Source organism: Seriola dumerili, unplaced genomic scaffold, assembly GCF_002260705.1.
Source record: "Seriola dumerili isolate Sdu_G_001 unplaced genomic scaffold, Sdu_1.0 BDQW01000052.1, whole genome shotgun sequence".
Classification (NCBI taxonomy): Eukaryota; Metazoa; Chordata; class Actinopteri; order Carangiformes; family Carangidae; genus Seriola; species Seriola dumerili.
Window position 1 is genome coordinate 20,859,525 of NW_019174307.1, and position 22,509 is coordinate 20,882,033.

The 22,509-nt window shown below is 42.8% G+C and overlaps 1 protein-coding gene across 1 annotated transcript in view; it reads right to left on the reverse strand.

Annotated features, from left to right (window-relative positions):
• The window catches only part of man1a2 (mannosidase alpha class 1A member 2), a 130,954-nt gene that overhangs the window by 73,349 nt on the left and 35,096 nt on the right, over positions 1-22,509 (reverse strand). Inside the window, exon 3 of the mRNA XM_022741006.1 lies at positions 12,842-12,938. Coding sequence (XP_022596727.1) covers positions 12,842-12,938 — 97 coding nt within the window. The remainder of the gene's footprint in view (positions 1-12,841; positions 12,939-22,509) is intronic.

Genomic DNA, 22,509 nt, shown 5'->3' on the forward strand with positions numbered 1-22,509 from the left:
TCTCTCTCTCTCTTTCTCTCTCTCTTCTTCCTCCATTATCTCTCTCTCCCTCTCTCGGCCCCTGTGCCAGTTTCATTAGACGACAGGTTTCAGAGCTCTCCCGGTACGAATTCACACGAGGCAGGAAAACGTGATGAGGAAAACGTGATGACATTATTCAGTCTCCATTCTCTCTGTCTCGTAAACTGTCAGCTGTGGGAGAGTGGGTTATGATGGAGAGCTCAGGTGTGTGTGTGTGTGTGTGTGTGTGTGTGTGTGTGTGTGTTTAGTGTGCATATGTTGCATGAATTCATTTGGTTTTAGTGTTTGTAGAAAGTGAGAGTGGAAGAAAAGTGTAGGGATGGTGTTGAGCGGCTGGAAGTGAAGTTTTGACTTGATCTGGGCTGAGCTCCGGTGTTGCCACATTTCCAGGACTCCCTCTCTTATTCTCTTATATTTGCTGACTGGCAGCTTCTCTGACTTTGCTTCTTGTTTTTTTTTTACCCTCTTCCTCCATCCCACCTAGTCTCTAGCACTGTGCTCCTTCTGATGCCCTCAACACAACTCTCCGCCCTGGCTTCCTCCTGCCTACATTCTCTCACGGTTAATATCCAACTCTACAAAATTGTACTCGTACAGATGAGCGGTATAAAAGGAGCATTACTGCTTTTATAGCGTCTAATTTAGTTGTGAATACTACGCCTAGAATAACCGAGACAATGATTCTTTTAAATTATGCTGCTGTTGGTTTCTTTTTTAAATGTAATTTTCAGTTCTGTGAAAATTAAATTACATTCACCTCCATTGTACTGGGAAAAAAATCTCATGGTTGGATATTTTTAATGGAGCAAATAAAAGCCTAACTGCCTGCATGGGTAGACACCACTCGAGTTAAGAGAGGAAAAAGTTTCTTGTCATTGTGGGTGAACTGCTTTTGAATACACTATACTTTAATGGGGAACCCTCGAAGAGCAGTTTAAAACATGTCCTGGATACTGGGGATTAACCAGTATCAGCTCAGCTGTTCAAACACTGACATCGTTTCTACATTATCTCATTTTTTTAGGTGTCTGAAGGGAAAAGAAAGTAGGTGACATTACGTGCCAGTTGATGAATCAGCTGGGCTCCTACACTTTGCTTTCAGAGGTTAATTATCGTTATCAATATTCACAGAAACACAGTTTTGTATAAATAGCGAAGATTACCATGTTGTTCTTTTGTATTCAGCTCCAGCCTTTTAGACTTTGTTCCGCCATGTTGGCTCTTGACAGATTAAGAGATAATTTACACTCACTGTCACAGGCTGCTACACAGTTTTTGTAAAAATAGTTTTGCAGACATCAACCCCAAAACCTCCACCTTCCCTGTGGCTCCGGGTCCATCACGGCATTTCAGCCTGGTTTGTAATGAGCCCGGCGGCGACAGACAAAGCCAATCCAACTCCCCGGGCTGATTCAGACCAGTCTGGCTGGTAGTGGACGACTGGTTACCAACTTATTTGGCACCAGACTGAAACATCTGCTGTGTTTTGTTTTCTGCCTCAGAGGGTTACTGTTCGGACTGGGCCCTCCGCTCAACATCAGCTCCCTGACTGAAACCCCAGCCTGACTGCCCGTCTCCAGGACTGGAGCCAAAGGGTTTTTACTGTAGAGTCATTTAATACACTGTCTGTACGCAGAAATGGAGAAGGGGGAGGAAAAGCAAAAGAAGACATGAAGCGTATGTGTAAAATGGAGAGTTAACGCATCAAAGGTTTGCCTCAACTGTATGTTCAACTAAATGCCAAGCTGGGATTAGACTGAAATCACTCAGCACAAAACCAACAGCTGAGGGTAGATCTATATAATACTGACATAATATTTCTACAGGGGTGCATCCAGGGGAATCTCTGGTTGTATAGTTATTCACTGTTGAGTCTGCTTTGAATACACAGTTGTAATAAACATGGCGGCTCTACGATCTTCTGTGGTTTATTCTGCACAGAGCAGCTGCCATGAGAATCAACGAGTGCATTATTTCAGCTTTTACACGATTTTCTTACAAAACACTGATGCTGACATCGAGTCCGAGACAGCCTCGACCTTTTCGACCCCACTGACATCTCGCGCCCGAGTGCAACTCCATTTCTGCTTTTTCAGTCCTCGCAGCAAGATCCAAAGAGCACTTCAAAAAGGTAAAAGTTGATGAAGGCAACATGGCATACGTTTCTTCAAGGCAACGATCTCCTACACGGACACAAGGGCAGTCAAATTCTACAAAGAACATTTCCCATAGTGCACTCCATCTCTTTACCTCCTCATGAAAAAGGAACCACAAGAAGCATCTGAATGATCCAACTGTCCGACTGCAACAGAGGAAATGAGGCTTTGAGCTGTTAACCAGGGGAGTAATTGCCTTCTTCGTTCCTTTTTGCACAATGTATTACTGCTAACTAGTGTTTGAGATGTCCAGGGTTGTGTTCCCTTTACATGTTCCGGCTCTGCTGAGACTAAAATACAGTGGAAATCGCTCATGTGGATCGAAAAGCTTTGGACAGAATTATTTCTTTTAATTTGCTGATAGTGATGAAATAATCTTCTTACAGTGTTTGTTTTGGGTCCTTTCATACATGACAACACAAAACTGTAGCCTGCTACTGCAGCTGTCTCTGATCTCCTCCGTCCCAACATACGTTCACTGCATCCACTGTATCTAGTGCAGGATGTTGAAGTAGGTCTATGTGGATGACAGATTAATAGAAAGAGTAACTGAGGGAAAGTCATTTGGGAGAACAGAGAAAGTTGCTCAGGATGGAGAAGAAGGGAGGAGGGAGGAGGGGTGGGGTGGGGGTTTCATGCACTCACCAGCTTAGCCAGAGAAAGGTCAGCAAATCCCTCAGAATCCAACAGTATATACATACACGGGGCCGTCCGAGTGGGATATTCAGAAACCTCATTACATCAACTGGTCAGAGGCAAATACATCAACAACCAAAAAAAGCAAGCTGTAAAACGGATCACTGTTGTACCCCACCAGCGTAAGAGTTACATAACTGATGTTCTTCAGCATCATTTCCCACCTTCCCCGCATCACTACGGTGCGTACCATCTCCTCCGTTATTCAATTTAACCACAATGTAAAGAAAAACATACATTTCCAGCAAATTACAAACTGTAATTAATACCGACTGAATTTTAATAGTATAAATTTTATGAAAAACGTTAACTTGTAAGTTTGTACCCTTAATAATACATACGTAACACATACAGAACCAATAACATGGCATGAAATAACCATGACACCCGGCCCTGTTATTGAATTTCCACAGTGCTAATATAAACATGAGGCAGGTAGAAGGACCAACCAGGTGCCTGCACTGCGCCGCAGCAGCTCCCTTGAGTCACTTACAGGCTAGTTATATCAATATTAACAGAAACCCTAACAGCCTCAGAGTTATAGAGAGCTGCATTGTGGGTAATGTTTTTTTTCCAATTATTTAGTGGCACCACTTTTTTAAGGACTCCAGCCCTTATCGCCATTTGGTCACATACGTTCTAGACAATGCAAAAAAGAGAAACTAAAGCCTGCAGGTATGAACTTACAAGGTGATGTTTTTCATCAAACTTCACCCCTTTTTTTTCTTTTTTTTTTTACTCTGTTTGAAGGGCTTATGCACATTCCTGCTGGACTCAGCAGCCGGCAAATCCTCCTGTTTCCTGCTGTCCAATTTGGCACCAGCAGCCCTGCTGAAAGTTTAATCTGGGGGGGTGGGGGTGGGGGCATGTTGAGGAGTTCTGAGGGAAATTTGACGTATTGTTGGGAGCAAGAATTCAATTTTGTCCTCCGTCTCATTTGCACTGCAAATGTGCAACCCCAAGTCTGCAAAGTTGGAGAAGATGTAGTGGGCTCACTCATCTAGATGGACAGATACCAGTCACTGCTAACAGGAGCAGATGGTGTTCATATAACACGAAAAATAGCATAAAAATCACATAACTGTCTTAGAGACACTGTTGTGTGGGTTTTTGATGACATGAGTCTAATTTGCCTAATGGGACGCCACATTTAAAAGACTCTCAGTGACAAATAATACCAGATGAACCCTGGCTCGTGAGTTTTAATCAGTGTGGTGTACTGGCAGTCTCTTGTCATGAATTACCATGAATTACCATGACAGAGACCATACTGTAATACAAGAGCTAACTGGCTGCACCCTGTAATCCAAGAACAGTGCTGCTCCATTACTAATGTGCCTGAGTTATCATAATATCATGTATGTAGCCATAAAATGCTTCTTGAAGAACCTTCAGTTTCACACGAGCTGCCAAGTCAATTTCATCCATATAGTCCAAAATCACAAATCAGAATCTGTGTCTTTACATCCTGAATCTGGATGAGGAAAAACAAAAGAAAATTTACCAGGAATAAAAGAAGGAAACAGAGGAGGGATCCCTCATCCTACAAACATGCAATAAATGTGATAAATACAGCAACTTTTTACCTGCTTTCATCCACTTTAGCCTGAAGTCAAAGACCTGTGTTGGAAAACTGCCTGCAAATTTCAACAAGCAAATCTTCCTCCCATCATCACTGTTGTCCTCCCCTTCCTCAAACCCTCCTCCTCCTCCTCCTCCTCCTCTCTCACACAAAGCAGCTTTGAGCCCTCAGGCAATCATTATAAAGTGATCATCAGTGAAACCTCTTACCCCACTCCTCACCACTCCACCTACTGCTACAGTCATCATCAAGACATCTGGCTCTGCACGTTGGGCTGAGAAGAAGAAAGGGCAAGAAGCTCGATGTTCACTTGTTTTCAGTTCAGCAGCGTGTCGCTTTGTTTCTCGTCCGACGAGGGAAATCATTGCAGATATTAACATATCATACATTAGGTATTAACCAGCGGAATACTATTTCGCCCAGTAGTTGTGATAACGTACATTCGTGTAATGGGAGATTTTAATCAGGGGGCTGACACGGCTGAGCTGTGGCTACAAGCTCATGAATATGTAGGTGATGAGGAAACGCTCCTGGGGTGGAGTCAAGATTCATCAACCCAACATCCCCCGAAGGTTGTAGGAAAAGGAATCGTTTAACCCAGATAGATCGGATGGCAGATTCTGGTAGATGTTAGACTAAAACCTACTGTTTGTTTCTGCAGAAATGAAATCAAATAAATTAACTAGTAGTATAACCAGAGGCCACTGTTCTGGTAATGGTGGCTTGCTCCCTTTGGATTGGGTCGGAGTTTCTGCCCCAGTTTAAGTATATCAGGGTCTTGTTCACGAGTGAGGGTAGGATGTAAGCAGGAGTTGGACATGCGGATGGGTGCAGCATCAGAAGTGATGTGGACGTTGTACCGCCGAGCCGGAAGCCAAAGGTCTCGATTCAACGGTCAATCTTCGTTCCGACCCTCACCTACGGTCATGAGCTTATAGTGCCCGAAATAATAGATACAATAATAGATGCAAATACAAGCTATCATCATTTTTATGGTATCTAAATAAACTTCTACCAACAGGAAGCTATTACAAACTACCACAATTTTTCTTTTTTCTCTCTCGCCTTTTTAAGTAGAAAATGCTTGGAGCCGTGTCATTACCATGATCAACTGTGATAAAAAATGAATAACATTAATGGAACAGTAAAGTGCTTTGGAGAAAAGCATTCGGCTGACAGCCTGCTGCATTCATAAAGTTTCAGATAATCACAGAGGAAGTACTTAAAGATTACTGTCTGCAGGTTGTTCAATATCTTCCCTTGCAATCAATCCGTCCTGACGCTGCACAAAGAGAGCACTTTATTTCAATAAGGGCTCACGTACTCGAGCCGGAGACGATTGGTACGTCTTAGTTTTTAAGAATTTCACTGCACTGCTGATTTGCAAATAAGCAGATCTGCATTTTCTCTCACTTTCTCATCGCTCTCTCCCTTTCTCCAACTTAATACCTGCATTAAGTGAGAAATTGGCTCTTTCCATTCAACTCCATCTCACTCAGCCCTTTGCATCTTGTTTCTGCAATGTCCTTCAGAACAATGACTGAATTCTTAAGCCTGATTTGTACTTTAACAGCTACAGTGCGTCAGAAGGGGGTTACAAACAGACCATGTACACAAACACTCTAACCCTCTGAGGCCACAGAAACCACCGAGACATGACCGGACAGGAGGGTAGTCATGGGATTTCATGTTCATTTGCATCCTGTTGGGATGTTGTCACGCTGAGCAGCAAGGAGGATGCTTACAATACACATTCTGTGCTAAATTAACCAAAAAAAGAAATGAAGTTTGGCTGCAAGCCAGTGATCAGAACAAAAACTTTTAATACTTCAGAAATCACTCTATTCCACCGGTCAGCCCACACCCCGGTGCAGGACCATATAAAAGGTCTTGATCCTGAATTCTGGACTGCATGACTTTATAGATGCACATAAATATGCCATTTCTGTTGTTTCCCTCTGCTGTGCCTGAGTCATTAGTCTTCACCCATGGGTGCATTTCCATGGTGCCACTGCGCAAGCCTTTTTCCAGGATGCAATGTACTGTTTCACCCTGGGAGTCAATCATGTGAAGACATGACCTAGATGCTGGGGGGGAAAAAAAAAGAGCAAAGCTGCATGGCTTTGAGCAAGAGCGGACTTCTGACTTCATGGTTATCACGGCATTCACATGAACCCTGCAGATATACCACCAGAGGGAATTAATATCCAATAGCTCTACAGAAGATTACACTCCTCAGTGTCTATTGATTAGAAAAGCTGGAAATCAAAGCAGCATTTGATGTGGTATTGTGGTTTTATGGGGTTTTGGATGAGGCATTTTCTCAAACGGAATCTATGCCGAGCTGATTCCCCTGATCGCCACAACAACAGGGTTTCATCAAGATGATCAGCAAGAGTAAAGTCTTGTCCAACAAGGAGTGGCTCCTGGCAATAACAAAGTAGTAACAATACCTCTGGAAGTACAACATGGTGACTCCCAGGATTTCATGTAATTTAAAGGGGCTATTTGTGAGTTTTCTCTGGCGCAAAAACGTGGTTTCTTGCCGGGTGGTGGTGATTGTCACTTGACCAGAGTTTCAGCCAACCGTTGCGTTTAGAGGAGGTTATAATACGCCCTCTGAGCAGCGCTACGTCTTCAGAGCAGATTGGAGGCTACAGCGAGTTTCTATAGGAAAGTGACGCGACGGGCTGGGGTTAGCTGGTTAGCGTGCTAACTTCAGTGGAGGAAGAGACATGATAGAGACAAGAGTTACCATTGGTGCTGCTTCCCACCGCTGGAGACAGCTCTTGGTGAGTAAAGGAATGAAGTTTGATGCTGAACTCACAACGCTTCCTCTAAACTGGTAAGTCAACAGCTGTTAATGCTAACGCTGGCTATGTAGCAATAGCAAAACTTACAAATAGCTCCTTCAAAGACAAGTTAAAAAGGAAAAATGGAAGTAAATGAAATTGCATAACAGCTTTCCTGAAAAGCTGACACAGCAACAGAGGGTGTTCACCTTACAGCAGCATTTCTGTGTTACTTGAAACTTATACTAAGTATAAGCTGACAGATTGTCTCTATGGGCAACATGATGCACAAACAGACAAAGTAATCCTGTAATGGACGAAGCGAGCGCCATGAATAATGAGTAAGCTCTCTCGAGGTCTGCATTTGACAGAAGGGCCAGGTGTCCAAACTTCACCCCGGTTTTGCATCATCATCCATCGCCTCCTACTGAACAGGCCTCCAGCTACTACGTGCCCGAGGCGGTCTGTGATATGATTTACTGTGAGCACGTCAAACTGCCTGTGGGAGAGAGCCATGTGCCTGAGAATCGAGAGACTCTCCTCTTGCACGCTCAGATTAAAATCATCAGACAGAGAGCTCTCGGGGAAACTAATATAAAGCATTAACAGTCACTAGGTGGAGTATGCGGGGCAGGCCTCCGACTCACCAGTGGGTTATCCCTTGTGTGGCTGGCAGACAAGATTAACTCCCAGGAAGTGACTCCAGTGAGGTCACCCAATGTCACAAATCCAACAAAGGAAGCAACTCTGGGAAACTAACGACACTCCAGATCCTCTATTGTAGAAGATGGAATAAGTGAATTGTATTGATATTGATATATCCTGATAAATTACACAATTTATTGATTATCAAAACTGTTGTTATTTGATATTTTGGTGATAACCGACAGGTCTCATTCAATTTTGTAAGGAATCCAGAATCAAATCTGCCCTGTTATTCATACTTTTTTAAAAATTTCGCCTGGACTAGTCCGACTGAGAAAACCGGAGGAACCTTTTGTTTGTAAACTACTCTCACCCCAGAGGTATTGGAAGACAGTGGTGTGGACTTACACTCGCACTGAAGTCCTCATCGTGTAAGCTGACCTGCATCCCCTGAGAGCATTTTCCAGCAAACACTGAGGAGTGTGTTTAAAGATCAGAGCCTGTGCTGTCCACCCAGAACAAACAAGGCCACTTCAGCTGCCGGTGAAGCCCGGGCCTTTGCTTTGCCTGACCCACAACCTCAACGAGGGTCAAACGCTTTCAGCCTGAATCAATGGTGGCTGACGCTCCTCATACAATTACCCATGGGTATCAGTACCCCGTGTGCATGTGGGGAGGGGAGGGGGGCAGAGAGAGTAACAACATAGAGATGAATAGAGATGTCTATCACCTGCAGGAACAGTCTCACCAATGAGGACGGAGCGACTGTGATCAAGGCAGAAGACGTGAAAAGGAGCCCCGACACTGTTTGTGGAGGAAGTTAGTTCAATAAGGTAGTTTATTAGATCTGCAGCTGACACTTATTTTTTATCATCAATCAATCTGCTGTTTATTTTACCCATTAAATGATTTGTTGAGTGAACTAAAAGAGACCAAAATGTAAATAATACAATAATACAATGTGTGAGTCGATGCAGCCTGGTTCTAAAACTGACAGTACGAGAAGAGAACAATGTGCAAGAACCATTTTTTGACTTCATCATCTTCAGAATATCTTAAAATAAGCCTCGATCTTGGCTCGGTCTTTGTCAGCATGGAGTCTTTGCAGTGTGAGCGTGAGTGTGAGGCACCTTGCTGGCTGTGTCTGACACTGCTTGACCTGTGCTTTTTCTTAACCGGGCTTGAACTGTGTTTCCCTTTACAAGGCCGTGCGTTATCCTTGCTTGAACCGCTTACCCTCGAGACAAAGACCGCGTTTGTATCTGTACTCAAAATCAGCTCTACTCATTCTCCACAGAGCAGAAAGAAAAAAAAAAGAAAAAGGACAAAACAGGGTCAGGCAGTGAACTCAAGTTTATCTGAGCCTGGTGCCACAATGAGAGCCCCAGTCCTCCTGTTACCATTCTGGCCTGTCCTCTTCTCTGTGGACAGATTAAGACCGAGCTGGAAGGTGTGGAGCGAGCACACACAGCTTTACCCTTTGTCTCTTTAACAACTACGTGAAAGGGCAAGTTTAAATGAAGCAAACTGTATGCAAACTATTGTAATGCTTGTGTCAGGCACGAAGACGACTCAGGACAACGCTGCGCCAACTCGGTTAGCAGAGAGAAGTATTTCTACGTTTCCCTTCGGCTCCTGAAGGCAGCTGCACATCTCGAGTTAAAATGTCTCGGATTGGCTTTTCTATCACTTTAAAATGACAAAGCATCAAAGCGATTTCAATCCACAATCGATCAGCAAGCCCCGTTTCATCCAATCACCCCGCCTTTGTGCGTGTGTGTGTCCCTTTGCCACCAGCTGTCAATGCTCTTGACAGTTACAGCAACACAGCAGCGAGGGTCTGCTGCATCTCCAATACACCACTTTCTCTTCTCTGGACTATTCTCTCAAAGACACACAAACACACACAGACACAATCAATACAGCCAAGTTCTGTAGGAGGACAGGATACACCTCATCAATAATGGAAGTGTGTCTTGTGAGGAGTCTGAGGCTTGATTCTTTGCCTGGTATCCCGCTTGTGTTTTGTTGGCCACCCTGTGACGAATAACCTGCAGATAGCCAGACTCGTCTCAGCCATTACAAGGAGGCAGGAGAAAATAACAACAGCCGCAATACTGGTCAACACACACACACACACACACACATTAAGAAAGACACAAAGAAATGCTGCAGATGAACAATCACACACACACACACACACACATACAAGAACACCAACAAATGGAAACACACACAAACAGCATCTATCTACCATTTAGCAGCGGCTCATAAAATAACACAGGCGCCTCTGGCCAATTTGCCAGACGGAACATTCCAATTTGACACAAAAGCCTCATAAGCATGCATCCACACACACACACACACACACACACACACACACACACACAGAAACAAACACGCACGCAGAAACGCACAAGTCAAACTGGCAACTCATAAACACTCAGACAAACAAACACAACGGGATTCTTGACATCAATATAAATACTGATTATTCAGAATTTTATTCTAAAATAACCAATACATCTATTACATCTATTGATATTTATATATATGGCAGATTTATTTTCTTTGATTTTTTCAGCCATATGATTTGTAAGTTCAAATAATTCCCTCAGTCATGACAAGGGAAGAAAAGAGAGCACAGGCACCTCGTATGATATCCATCATTCATTCATTCATCCAGCCAGGAAATGTGCTTATAAATATTATCTCTATTCCATGTGTCTGTGGCCTGTAGATCTCTGGATATCTATGCACATCCCTTATCCACTGTGACAGCTACAAGACCACAGAAGAAGAAGAAGACACGCTGTCGCCTGAGAAGCGAGGAAGGCGTAGTAGCAGAGAAGGCCAAGGAGCTGAGCAAGTGTGAAAAAAAAAAAGGCAGATTTTCTGGAGTGTCGACGCTGGAAATAGTGACAAAATGCTGGGAGTGTTTGCAGCCTGCCGTGTTGCCTTGCTTCTGTGTGCAATCATGCAGCTGCAAGAAAAGAGTGCAGTGATGAAAATGAGGTTCAACTCGGGTATTTCTCCACTAACGATTCAAATCAGTGATGTTTTTAATGGGGCCTGCACCGGGAAGCAAGTCCAACTCAGTCAGGCTCTGTTGGGGTTATCTGCTTCACCGGGCCTAACATCAGCCATCCTGGATAACCACAGTGACGAAGCTGGTTATCAACTAACTCTTGAGTTTTCCTATCCAGCTACGAGAGCGTTCACCTGAAAGAGAAGGAGCCTTTGGGCCGATTTAAACCCAGATTCATCCTAGACTCATCAGGGTCGCATCAATAATATCTTACATATGTTTGATATTTAGGATTTCAAATCAGGACTATGATTACGTCACTCCCTGAGCAGCTGAGGGTGTTGCCAAGCAACGACAAGCATTCTAGAGCTTGAGGCTAACGCTGGTTAGCATGCTACTGTCGACAGATATAAAACCTGACAGTTAAAATCTCACCTCCAGTTCTTGTTGAAGAACAGACAACAGACGTGTTGAACACTTCTCACGAATCATTTTCTCATCCAGACCCATTCAGGCTTCTGGCTTTTGTTTTTTTGCAAAGTATTAACATCACAGGAAGTTGTTTCACCAGTCTCCGTTTTGTTTATATCTGCTTCACTATGGGATCACATGAGAGGAGATCATGTGAGGTGCACTGCTCCGTGACTGCTCCCTCTGGCACGACGATCTTCATAATTCCCATGGAGTGTGCGATGAACTATTATTTTCAAATCTTGTAGTGTGTGCATGATCCAATCAATTTTCAAGACCAGTCTTTAAGACACTTTAAGATCATTGGATTTTAGACTTTTTAAGGAGCCAGAGAAATCCTGGTTAAAAGTGAGCCAGCTTCATGATAGGGGAAAAACCCCACTAATCTTGCCTCATGGTACAGGCCTCTGGTCTCACTTTAAACCAAATCTATCATAGGATATTCAGAGTTTTCTTGTCCGTGCAGTATTTTTTTGTTTATCTATTAAGCTCATTATTTAATCTTAAAAACTTCCATGTGTATTTCTGTGAAAAACACTTGATCCGAGCCCAATGCTTAAAAGTCACTAACACTGCCATTGCTCTGGAAGTGTTCTGGGACGGCTTGCAAAGGTGTGAAAATTCTCCTGCCGTGACAAGTGCAGTCCGAGCTGTGTGATCGGTGTTATCACAGACGGCAGCTGCAGAGGTGGATACCAAAAAAAAAAAAAAAAAAAAGAAAGAAAAGAAAACTGCCTCCAAAACACAAATCACAGATGATGTGAGGCTGCACTGGACTGACCTCTCTGTGGGAAAAATGATCACTGCCAACGGCAAAATCTCTCTCTCTGTAAACAGGATTCTCCCTGGTGACTGGACCCTGACAAAGACCTGAAAATGTGTTTAACTCCCACTGTCTAATGCAAAATCTAACTCTATAATGTTTTACTGTGAGACAGACTCATTCAGGTTTAAATATTGTTAACCAGAAAATGTGATTATTTTAAATAAAGGCATCAGCGCTGCTGAAATTGTACACGTTCATTAAGACCTAACACAGCATCATTGTGTGCTTACAGCACTGCTCCATGGTTTAACAAAATAACAGCTCCATAGATTTATACAGTGGATAAAGACAAGTGAAATATTACCAATGCTTCAAATACATTTTATGATTTTCTGTTATCTGTAATTTCACTGCTGTGTGTTCTCTGCCTGTGGTTTCAGTGATCTTGTGCTTCTGTTCGCAAGCACTCCTCCCAAAGTGATATGCATCCTGCTGGAGGCGTTATCACATAACCTTGTCCACGAGAGAAAAGACAGGGCGCCTGTTTGTGTATGTGTGTGTGTGTGTGTATGCATGTGAGCAAGACAAGAGTGTGTGTGTGCATTCATGTGTGATTTACAACGGTGTGAGCACACTGCCAATGGGCAAAGACAGCAGTGGGACGGAGGGGCTTGTCTGGCTTACCAAAGATATTTGTGGAATGTCCTTTCTTGGCGAGGGGCTTCAGCTCGTTATGACCCCAGCCATACTGTCTATAGCTGTCCCATGCGTGCTTCATCATCTGGGGGGAAAAAAGGAAAAACAACAGTGTATAAGAAGATGTGAAGTCAATAGTGTCTCAGCCACAAATCCTGCAACTCATATGACGGTTCGTCCAGACCCAGATGGCTGGATAATGATGTTTAAAATATAATTTTTCTCTCCATTGCTATGATACATATCATTATGTAATACAATTTAGGCGTAATGTGATTTCAGTTTCAACGGCTGTTAGTCAACCTGTCACTGAAACTAGTTAAGGGGCCAACGAATAAATTCAATGCAGAACAAAAAAAAATAATCACACAGCATCTGAATGTGACGACAGATTCTTGCCAAACAACCCAGATAATAGATTTAGGCACAATAATGAATCCTTACTTGACGAGGCAGAAGAACTACACTGCTAAAAACCCCTCTCTTTTGGTTTTGGGCTTCGCTTTCTTTCATTCTTTAAAAGGGTTTATTTGTACGTTTTCTCTGCCACCAAACACGGTTTCATGCCGGGAGCAGGTGTTGGTGATTGATGCTTGATAAAGAGCTTCTACCGATCGTTGTGTTCACAAGACAAAGAGGTTATAATACGCCCTCTGAGCGGCGCTACGTCTTCAGGGCAGATCGGCGGCTTCAGTGAGGCGCTATCGGAAAAAAGCAACGAGATGGATGGGGGCTAGCTGGTTAGCATGCTAACCTCAGTCGAGTTAACGGTGGTGCTGCGTTGACACTGCTGGAAACAGCTCTTGGCAAATAAAGGAATGAAGTTTGATGTTTCCTGTACACTGGTGAGGAAACAGCTGTCAATGCTAATGTTAGCTTTGTAGCATTAGCAAAACTTACAAGTAGCTCCTTTGAATGGATCCACACATCAGGGCAGAGCTAACCTTGAATCAATAGATCAGTCAGCTGCCACATGTCTTGTATATACATGTTAATGAAGAATGAGATATCACTTAGTCAAAGATTAAGCAATCAATAATTAATTATCAACACTAGACAAACTCCAAGAAAAATATAAATAAATAATCTTGATTTATGTTTTCTTTTGTTCATTGGAACTCTGAGCATCACAGTCCACCTCAACACACACACACACACACACACTCACTCACTCACTGGCGGTTTGGCAGGACTGAATGGAGGGCATGACCCCAAAGACTTTAATCTGGAAGATCATGCTGCTGCATCAACGTTCATTACACACACACACACACACACACACACACACACACACACACACACACACACACAAATTCAGGTATGACAACCATCACATCCGGCACATTGTCTTTATATTTTGCTTCAGTGCATTACGTTCTCTCCCTCCGTCCTGTATCTGTAGACATTTGTCTATCGAGTTGAACAAAATGAGATTCTATTCTTCATATGACCTTTGGAAGGAGGCTGCAGGAGAAGGGCTCGGGGAGGGGGACGAAGATAAAAAAGAGCAAGAGATTGTGAGATGAGCCCTGACATGGAGGCTGATGCTGAGAACAGGCGCTCCGGGGCAAACAGAGAAGATGACACAGCTGAGGAAGGGAAAAAGTGCCAGCTTTCACTGAAGCAATGCCGCTCTCTTTCAATTTCAGAAGCTTTTTTTTCCTCCTCCACAGCCCTTACTCAAGTGGCATCGACAACCTCAGAAAAGTACATCTCCTGTCTATGTGGTCTTGTCAGTCACTGTCTGATTCTATGGACATCTGTTGATTTCTCTGCCTGTCTACCTGGCAGCTTTCCTATCTGTCCATCTGCCAGCGTCTCGGTCTCTACATGCCTGTCAGCTTCTCATATCATTTCTATGATGACCTTGATGGTGAAAAGTTGGTACCGATTCCCTGCATCCAACTCTCACACAGTTGTTCTTGTTGTGTATATTTTTGTTTAATTAAAGCGCCGTTATTTGTTAAGATTGTTTTCCCTCATGACAAAACTTTCTTTAATGAGTTTTATATTGTGGGATTGTTACTACTTACAAAAATACAAAACAAAGCCTTTGTTCAAAAATATTAAGAATTCTGCAATGATTTTCAAAGAAGCCCAACTGAGACCCACTCCTCTACCTTTAAAGAGGCTCTTTAAAAAATCTGTCACCCGTCCAATTAGCCTGACGAGTTCCCTACCACACTGGAATTACCATCTCTCATCAACAGAGCATCCAATTGTTTCCCCAAGTAGATAAATTCATAAAAAATATGTCTTTCTGCTACATTAAATTGAACTGATCTGCCATATTAATATCGCTTTCCACAAAAAAACATATTACTTTCATTCAATCAGTTATCAGTCGCTGTTACATCTGAATGCACACTAGTTACAACAGTATTTAAAAGCTGATTTGACACTAATTGGGTCAAGTGAGCCTGCAAACAGGGGTGGCATACCTGCTGTGGTAAGAGTAAGGCAGAACTACAAAGTGTGCAACCTGTTATAAAGGAAGGGTAATTGCAATGGGGATTACTTACTTAGTCCACTAAGAGAGTAAGTGGAGTGAAGCGTGAGTGGTCATGTACATCTCTTTAAGTCTGTCGGTGCGTGTGCTACCTGCAGTTAGTGACATGACTGTTCTGTCATATTTCATTCATGAGGTGCTCAGGTGGACCATCTGTGTAACAGCAAGGCTCTGTGTGTTTCCTCTGTAATCTTTTTCATTTTGGATACGAAGAGCTCAGTGGAAGAGGAACTCTGTGTGCGCTGCCCCAGGCACTAAAGTAAAAAACAAAAGGTGGGTTTTCCACCAGAGGATCTTTCCCCAGAGTTCAGTTCCCCATCTTTCCACCCGAGGAGCCAGGTTCTAAATTAAATTCTGGGGAGATAGTTTTACCCGTCAAAAAGTCTCTGCTCAAGGGCGAGTACCTTGCAGAGGTTCAGGTTCTTTCGGGTTGGGACTTGAAGCATTGAATGCTGCTGATTGGTCAAGCACACTAGCGTTTTCTGCAGCATTGTTATACATTTTTAAAAACTGTGGACCTGCTGTGGAAACGTAAATAACAATTCTCTGGGAGGCTTTCTGGACATTAGTTCCTGGGAAATTAAAGATTTTTGGTGAAGAAGCACCTTGAACAAACCATCTGCAACAATGAAATATCAAATCAGTAGGTTTTATTTCTCTCCTACCAAGCTATGCTTTCTTTCCAACTTGCCTCTTTATGCCACCATGTGGGGATGAGTATCCACATCCTCCTCCATCTCTCCCTCTCTCTTTGGAGCAGGCAGGCAGCCAAGCTAATAAAGACAAGGGCCAGGAGTTTCATTGTGTTCTTGGCCTCACGGCTTTCCATGACGCACTCCATGCACACACACCGCGGATTATAAATCAAATTAATACACACCGTGACATGGACACTTAAGCGCTGGCTGGCTCCCTGTGATCTGTGTTGATTGGATGCTTCATCAAATTCTGATTGGCCCATATGCCAAGGACAAGCGCAACAGTGCGCGGTGTTTGACAATGTTGACAAACTGCTTATTTAAAGGACCTTGGAATACTAATTGGACATTAAGCTACAAAATTCTGATTGATTCGGACAGCCACCTCTTGCCATCACAGCATCTTGAGAACCACAAGGACGGGTCGGTTCAGTCCACAATTAGAACTGGACCTCAATCGGCAATTACTGCAAAATTGGCTGCAGAGAAAAAGTTGGGAGCCAAACCCGACATTTATCTGATCTCTGAATGGGAACCTGCGCCGATCAATATTTCTAATATCAAAACAAAATCAAACGGCTCCGCGTGTGATGTCAAAAGGTCGTTATTATTGTCAAAATCATATACGGTTATGACCCAACTCTGTTTTAGCTCACTGCTTTTGGTTTTTACAGCCGGCTATACGGCTAAATCCGAGCAGTTGGGAAATTCTGTTAAATGATGCATTTTCTTGTTCAGCACTTTGAGATACAAGCCATAAATTAAAGTGCTATTAAAGTGTTACGCTGAGACAAGCTTTCGGCAGAAGCAATGACAATGAGGGGGACGGTTCATGGATCACTTTGAGTGGAGAAAACAGCTCAAAATGTGACACCGAGACATAAGATGAACGTTCCAATAACATTTATTTCAGGAGACTAATAACTGTGGCTGGGATTTTCCTTTCAAGTGGTTTATGTTACCATGACTTCCCAGATAAAGTTTGCCCACACACGGCCACGGAGATCCAGCTACAACTGTGGAGTGTGTATTCTTAGCAACAAATGCAAATATCTTGACTCAAGGCAATAAATGTAAAGACGTCTGCATGTTTCATTACTGTGAAATCATCCGACCCGACTGGTACGTTCTTTTGAGGCATACTATCGCATTTAATTACTTGTTAGCACTGGCTCCATTCACGGTGTAGGAGTAAATTAATATGCATTGGATTTGGTTGTGAGTTTGGCAATCAAACGCCAAAGCCCCGGAGGTGTTGTGGGCCTTTTTCTTCACTTGTCACACAACATGTTCACTTGAACATTTCAATGACAGACCCCCGTCTTACCCACCTGCTCCCTTCCTATGACGCCGAGTTCATGTCTTTATGTTGGTTTCCAACAACAGAGAATCAGTCAATACCCACTGTATTCTGTGGGAAATGACTCCCTCTGAGCGGAGGCCAAGCTGCTGAGGAACAGTTTCTTCGGAAAATATTCCAACCCCCTTGAGACTGTGCAGCCATAAAGTCTCTAGTTTCACACAAGTCAAACATCTCAAGCAGGATATCTAAACTAAACTGAATACAAATCCCTCATTGCTATCACAACCAGTCCAGGAAGGTCATTTGTAATTAATAAACCATGTTCGAAGGTTCATATCTTACATCCCCTTCGTTAGCTCTGTGCTGGCCCCTCGGCCACAGTCAGCTGTTCCTCCCTGTGAGCCCTGATGGTGGTTAGTCCTCTGTCAGCTAGAACCCGCTGTGAATTACTACATCTGGGACTGTGGATCATCACAGCAACCAGGAGCTTGTGGTGTGGGATGAAGACAGCCTGTTCTACCCTGACAACTCTCCAAAGTAGTGCAGACAGACAAACACAGTCTGTCCCTTTGCATGATTCATCGTGTTTTCTGTGGCAGCTGCTTGGTAAGGCTGGAATCACTGTAATCCTTTCCACAAATATACTTTATTAAAATGCTTTGAAAACCCATCTCTCTGCTATTCACATCCCTTTTAATGCCTTTATATTAATTATGCACTACAGTAAAATACCCACTTTTTACTTGCAAATAACAACTCACCAATTTGCCGTGGCATGGGCTCTTGTAAAACGTCAATAAATTGACAGCCTGGTGGGCCGTTTCTTTAATTAACTTTACAATGGCATTTTTGCCAATACCAATACTGAGATAAATAGGTTTTTCATTTTATCCAAATTCCCCCCCAACTGTGTGGTTTCTCTCCTCAAGTTCACTGTTTTTGTGCTGCAACAGTTTAACTTCAGTTCAGATGCAGAAAAAAAGCAACATTTACTTCGGTAAAACATTGACAAATGATTTTGTTGATGCAATTCTTCTGCAGTAAATGGATCATTGAAACCTGCGAGATGATAACCAACGCTGCTCTTTGTAAAGGAGAAATCGATACAGTTTTAGAGTTTTAGAAATGCTGAGAAAAAGTTGTCACACTGAAACAGCCTGTTATCCCGGGGTTCAGGCGGCTTGGCCTAAATTCTACATAACAGTATATTTTGAATATTGGATGGTTATTATATACTATATCTCTTCTCCACTCGTCATTTCAGTAAAATATAAAATACTGTACATGCGGCGCAAGTCTATGAAACAGGAATTATTTATTGCCTGGAGTTAAAAGTTATAATCAATTTAAGTCTTCCTACATATTACAATGAGTTTCATTAATGGCTGAGAGCTTATCAAACTGCTCGGCAGTGCTATGTATGTTTGTGCTCCACTTTCTCTTAACTGCTGCAGAAAAAACTTTGGGAAACTGGTTTAGTTTAAATATTTGGGTCTTGGTATCACATATACTGAAACCTGTGTTTTTAATCTTTCCTTAAAGCATCTCCATCAACAGTTTAGATAAATCACCATGTCTTTACATAGATGCGAACACGTAGCACGTCACTGTGAGAAGTCACTGCTGATTGTTCTTCCTATGTTTACCACCTGTTAATTACTGTGGAGTTTTTTTCCCCTCTTTCCAGCCCACAAGACCTACTTGTGTTGAAGCCAAGCACACACAGTGTTGACGCTCATGTTCGTGGACATGTGTGGAGAGGCTGCTTGGATTGTCACCTCTGGTGAAAACCTGTCACCCTGTAGCTCGCAGATAATTGTATCTGCAGATGTAATTATCTGCATTTGCATGTAACTGGGGATGAAGCACACATTTCCTCCACTCTTTTAGGATCTTTTGGTCCATTTGCATTTGTTTTAGTGACAAAGGGAAGCGTGCACGGCTTGATAATTAGCATCCATTATATATGGTATGTCCAAATCATAGGGTGTTGCTGCTGGTTTGCAATTCATACCAGTGATTATACTGGATACCTGATACCAATACCAATTTATTGTGTAAGCTGATACATTTTGAAGTTCACCAAATGCATAATTTAATGTTTAAAGTATTCAAAGTGTGTAGTAAATTACAGTACGGCTGTATGGTAAATGGATGACATGTCTGTTTATTTAAAATGATCAGAGGGAAAGTAAAGAGCGATGTAATGATGCAGGATGATTAGTAAATGTTAGCATTGCTAGCTTACTGGTAATAGCATAAGAAATTTGTTGGATTGACTGAAAAAGAGACACACTGCTAATATTGCTATCCGTCATGATGAGGCCAGGCCATCTTCAGTGTCTGAAGGTGACCCCCCAAAAAACCCCCGCCCCCCCCCGAGTCTCGCACTATATCATCATCAATCAGTAAACTTGTCTCAATCCGTCCTGTCCTCACTTCAGACACATCTATATTCACACTCACAATCACATGTGGTATCTGTGTCTGGGGACCTCAGCACCGACTCCATAAATCATGCCGTGTCTTATTCTGTGCACGAGAAGATTGGGAAGACTGTCACTGTTTACGTCCATTACCTTCCTTCTGAGGTGATCCGCTTGTTTCTTTGTGGGTTGGTCTCTATACCGCCGCTGTAAATTTATTAATCATGCCACATTATACGCTCGAGTTCGCTTTGAAACGAACTGGCAGCCCAGGAGTGGCCCTGTGTTATTAAGGTCAGAGTCTGAGGGAGATTAAAAACCCTCTCTTTTCCTCCTCTTCCTATCGGCTGACGAGCTTGAGAGTGAAGAAGTGAAGCCTCGAATATGGTGCCGGGTTTGATGAGGAAGGCAGCGGTGGCTCCCATTTGATGAATTTATGTGGTTGGCCCACCCAAAAGCCTCTCTTGTATTTCCATTTCATCGGTTTAAAGAAAAATTTCCAAAATGCGGTCCAAAGAGCAGCGTGATTTAAAAGTCCTCCAGAATGGTGCAATAATGTGCCAGTGGGAGATAAGTCACATATTTACTGCACTGCTGCTTTGTCGAAATCTCTCTATGCTTAATGCTGCCCCAGGGTCAACCACAACAAATTAACACTCAACCTGTGGTTAACACTTAAGGCCGGCTTCATTAACACTGCTCGACGATTGTTTTTTTTACATACACATGAACCTGTAATTGAAATTGTGCAAGAATACCAAGGACATTGTGCCTTCCTGCATTCCTTTTATGCACAACACTCAGATCTTTTAATATAACTTGAAAAAAAAATCAAAAATCAGCTGACAGCTGGCAGGTTGGCCTCCGTCTTGATGTCCAACAAGACTGCACAGTCTATTAGGAGCTGTGACCTTCACAGTGCCAGCCAATTTCCTGCTTGCTGCCTGCTCTAGAAAAGAAGCACAATCTGCCCCCAGCCATCTCCTTCCCAAAGGACCAACGGCTGTGATTCATGCACCCTCATCCCTGATGTGCCACGCTCTCATACACACACACAATTACAATGTACGGACACAGACAACCACAGGGCACTGAAATATTCATAAATCCCCTTCGAGCCAGCAGCAGAGAGCAAGGCCATTACTTTTGCCATTGTTTGCAAAAAAAAAAAAAAAAAAAATTAAAAACCAGCTTAGCTCCCCTAGATGAGGCACACAGTGACAAGCTTTTGGAGGTTTGGGGAGCTGGAGAGCTGAGCTGAACTTGTGTGCTGCTGTGAGCGACCTCCAGAGTCAGTTTGACTGATTTAAAGGGCCTGTCCGCCCTCCCACCCCCCCACCCCCCGCCCGCCCTCGACTTTCCCATCTTCTTTCAGCTCGCCCCATAGAGCCTTTCTATCTGGCTTAACGGAAGGCCTTTCAGAAGATGCACGAGGGTGGTGAGAATGTGACATCTGAATTGCTTCTTGCAGTAAATACATTCATGGCACTTAGGCGCAGGGTGGTAATAAATTCCCCATGAAATCACGACAGTAAAAGAATCTAGATAGGCTCTTTTTATACAGCTTCCAAGCCAAGTCTTCTAGATAATGGCTTAAGATACGGTTACTCCCAGTGTGATGTATGGAACCTACATACAAATCTTACAAAGCTCCGCTCTCATCATGATGTCAGTTCTATCCATTTCTGGAATGAAAAGATGTGTTTATACGTTTTGTCAAGAGACCATGAGCGGGTCTAAAAAGCCACATTTTAACCCAAGTGACGATGATAAGAAACCAAAGACGTTTTACTGAACTGTTTATGGCTTTTCTTGGAAAACATTATCTCTTTATCAATTACCTTTACTTGTCTTGTGATTTATCAAAACAGATATTCCTGTGCTTTAAGTGACCTGCATGTTTACCCGCAGTCTAACTTATGGTCTCCACTGAAGCCTGTAATCTAGCCCCCGCACACAGGACGGCTTTGAACACAGTATAATAACATTCTCTGGTCATCAAAGAATTTAAACTGTCTTTAAGGTTTTCATAGGAACAGATCTGAGCTGAAGAAGGTATATATGAGTCATCAACTCCCCGTGTAACATCACAATTACCTTGCTTAGAAGCAACATATTTTCACAGTGAGCCACTGTAAAAGGCAGAGGATGAGTCATCTTAAGTGTTTAGTGCAGAGCAGTGTAAAGGCTGGATACTGATTGCACACTGGGTTACTAAAAATCACAGGTATAATTCTGTGAGCTTGGTGTGTGCTGCTTTGTGTTGGTTCTGCTTTGATCTCGACTAGAACTCAAGGTGGGAAAATTATTTTTGGGGGAGTTTGTACAGACTAAACAACAGTGTTCAAGTATTCGATAATTTTAAGTTTTATTATTTATTCTTTTATTTTATTTTCACATTTCTAGTAGTTCAACAAAAATTGGTGCACTGTACTGAAAGTATATTTATAAATGTTGGGAAAAAAATATGCAATTTGACTAAAAAAAGAAAATACAAGAATTACAAGAGACGAGGAGCTTTTGAAACAATAAATGCTGCAGTGCGTCTGTTTTACTGACCCATATGTATGACTTCAAATTTTTAGCACTGTATTTCTCTTATATTCACTTTGACTCGGGCAGGAACGGAGTGGATGATGCTGTAACAGTTTAAATGTGCTAAACGAACTGGCAGCCACTTTGGCCGACGTGTGTTGCAAATTGAATTGAATATGTGCCTC